We start from the raw sequence: 3,076 nt of genomic DNA, 5'->3' as shown, positions 1-3,076 counted from the left end.
AATCAAATCAAATCCCAACCACTCATAACCGCTCATCACGTGACGTGATGAAATTTTCGTCGTGCCTAAAATTCATTTATTTATTAAGTACGCTCAACCAATTGACAGTGTGACATACTGAAAATTTCCTAACTAATAGCGGCTAAAGTATTCAATGTAGCCTTTAAAAAGATGCATGCCAATTCTAGGGCTTTCAAGATAGTTTATTAAAGGTTAATAATTGGGAACATTCATGAATGTAGAGAGGAGGCCAAATGAAACAAACTTGCCTTTAACTTAAGAGGGGCCAGAGCCAAACCACCCACCCAACTCCACTCATCAAGTTGTGCACTAGGTTTCTGACTAACATTTGTTATTTCTGGATGGTGGGCTTCCCACAATATTAAGGCGGTTTCAAAGTATAAGGTCTAATATCTTAATAGATAGGCGGTTGGCTTTCCATCTATGTATTTAGAGTTTGAAACTCCTCCCTTCCCTCGCCTGAAGTATTGTAAAAGCTTAGAATCCTTCTCCTTAAAGGTCGTACCCAGTGCACAAGGCTCCCGCTTTACGCAGGGTCTGGGAGAGATGAATGTCGGCTAACCTTACCCCCATTTATGGAGAGGCTGCTCCTAAGTCTCGAACCAGAGACCTACCGCTCATGGACGAAGGCACTTGCCATCGCACCAAGTGCGACCTCTAGAATCCTTCTCCTTAATAATAAAAAATAGGAAAAAAAAAAGTAGTTTCAAAAGTTTCTTACATCAACATATTCATTCGAGCAACATGACAAAGAGATCCCAATAGATAATTGCAAGCGTACAATCCAAAACTTAGCTTAATCATAAATAAAAACTCCAATTCTTTCCCGTTCACTTGTTCATCATCTTCATTAAATTCGAGCAAACGATCTGACACACGGTGTTACCAATCTACTAATGTCATTCCATCAAAACGGAACGGAAATTCTTGCACAAAGGGGCAAATCAAATGAAAGAAAACTACTAGACTATGTACAAATTTACATGATCAATATGGCAATAGGCATGCCGTTATAGCCAAATCCAGGCAAGAAGGATTTGAAATGTGCATGGAAATAAAAACCACTTCTTTCTGCGCAGCTCTATTGATTCTTGGCAGACATTCTTTTGAGAAACTCATAGGTAGTAACCATGGTTGTGGAAGACATTGCCATTGAAGCCCACCTAGGCCCTAGCCCTCTGTAACAAGCAGCAAACCCTCCTTCCCTCACCAGATTTCTCACCGTCTGCATTATTGTCAGCGGTCTTCTATGCCCGTTTTCTTCCGCATCCAGAACTTGCAACCGCGTCTTGACAGTATCCAGCGGCATGGTAATCAGAGCAGAAACCCCACTTGCCATGCCTGCACTCAACGCCTGCACTGCCAGCATTGCTTTGCAATCGGGGCGCAAATTAGACCCATTGCCTGAGCCACTCTCATCTTTCTTACACATATAGCCACCAAAACTACTCCAAATGAGTCTGTGTGCAACAGAGTAAGAAGTCCACCAAACCGCATTTGAAGGCGCATAAGTCAGTGACGAAATCCCAAATCCCCTGTACAATCCTCTCAATCCATCGGCATGAACAATTTTCGTAAAAGCATCAAGGCCATTTCTATACTTATAAGAACTCACATTGGGGAGGATGTGTTTGGTACTACTGGTGCAGCCCTGAACCATGAGTCTCTGGCTCACAACATCGACCGGGGTCCAAACTAATTGGGCCGCCATGGCTGAGCTCAACCCCGCAGCAGCATTCGCTATCGCCATTGCTGTAGTATCCGAAAATCCTAATCTAACCGTCACAGTTCCAACATTGCTCTTGGTGACTTCAAGCGCCGCCATGTAAAGCGCTCGAGCCGGAATTGTTCCCGTCAGAGAGGTCCCAAAACCTCTGTAAAACCCTTTAGGACCTTCGTGGCGCATGATTGCACAAGACATCTTCAAGCAAGAAATCTGAGTGGGTGAAACTTGTTGGCGGGTTTTTAACACTATAATTGGATACAAAGCACCTGAAACACCAGAAAACAAAGCAGCACCCAGAAAGAAAAACTTGGACTTGTCAAGCATATGCCAATCTATATCAGCCGGGATGTGAATTTCCGAAGCCGAATCGTCCTCGGCCGCGCTCAAGCTCATCTTCGCCACCTTTAAAACCCGATTCAAGATCCAGAATACAAACCACTCTTCCCCACCTAAATATTTTCCAAATCCTCCCAACCACCTAAAGATTTCATCAAATTTTCGAGCACTACTAGCTACTTCACTAAGCCGAGCTCAGCAAACACTCAAACCCGATAATAATCAGCAGAGCAAAAAGAGTAATTTAGATTCTGAAAAGAAGTAAAAATACAATCTGGGAACTTTACAAAACGAACGATTACTAAGAAATGAACTGTTACTAAGAAAAATAAGAACTTTTAAGGTGTGATTTGAGAGCTAGGAGATTAATTGGGATGTGGGTTTTGTAGGATTTTTAGGGTTCTTTTTCCTCTTGCGCAACCAGATTAGGGAACGCATGTGGATCGCCATAAATGGGTCGAACATTTCTTCATGTGAAAACCCCAATCAGTATTGATGGTTCTTACCAGCAGAGGAAGAAGATCATGAGGGCTCATCATCATCGTCTTCAGAACTCCATCTCTGCAAAATCGACGGTGGAGATTGATGGAATCCCAGCTGCAAATATCTAGAGAGAGAGTGATGAGTAAACACAGAAAGCGAAGTGGATTGAGCGAAAGGATTGAGGAGAGAGAGAGTGTGAAAGAGAAGGGAGGACAAGATTTATGGAGTGTAGCGAGGGTTTTTCGGATCGTGAAAGCGGACACGTGTCAGTTATCACCTCGAGGTCTTTCCAATGTATTAATCGGCTTAAGGTTGGATCTGATTGACTGTGATCTATGCAATTATGGGTTCAACTTTGGGATTGTGGACTGATATATGTTGGTCTTGTGGTGGTCACGATACTACAGTCTGTTGGCCGCACGTTGAGTTCTTTTTCGTGTATCAATGGTAGGTTTGGAGTTTTCGTCTTGTATTAGAGAGCAACTTGTATAAAACATATGTTGGGCTTGT

The 3,076-nt window shown here is 42.9% G+C and overlaps 1 protein-coding gene across 1 annotated transcript; it reads right to left on the bottom strand.

Moving 5' to 3' along the window:
* Positions 1-840: 840 nt before the first annotated feature.
* Positions 841-2,781, bottom strand: LOC126631892 (uncharacterized). The gene has a single exon (XM_050302088.1). It carries the CDS (start codon positions 2,138-2,140, stop codon positions 1,103-1,105), a length of 1,038 nt encoding a protein of 345 aa, XP_050158045.1. The 5' UTR covers positions 2,141-2,781; the 3' UTR covers positions 841-1,102.
* Between the last annotated feature and the right edge of the window lie 295 nt (positions 2,782-3,076).

This window comes from Malus sylvestris, chromosome 8 (genome assembly GCF_916048215.2).
Source record: "Malus sylvestris chromosome 8, drMalSylv7.2, whole genome shotgun sequence".
NCBI lineage: Eukaryota > Viridiplantae > Streptophyta > Magnoliopsida > Rosales > Rosaceae > Malus > Malus sylvestris.
The sequence above is the reverse complement of the archived record's forward strand: the minus strand, read 5'-3'. Positions and strand labels throughout refer to the sequence as shown.

Excerpts from the sequence above, each read along its gene's own strand:
- LOC126631892 (XM_050302088.1), bottom strand. The coding sequence starts at position 2,140 with ATGAGCTTGAGCGCGGCCGAGGACGATTCGGCTTCGGAAATTCACATC.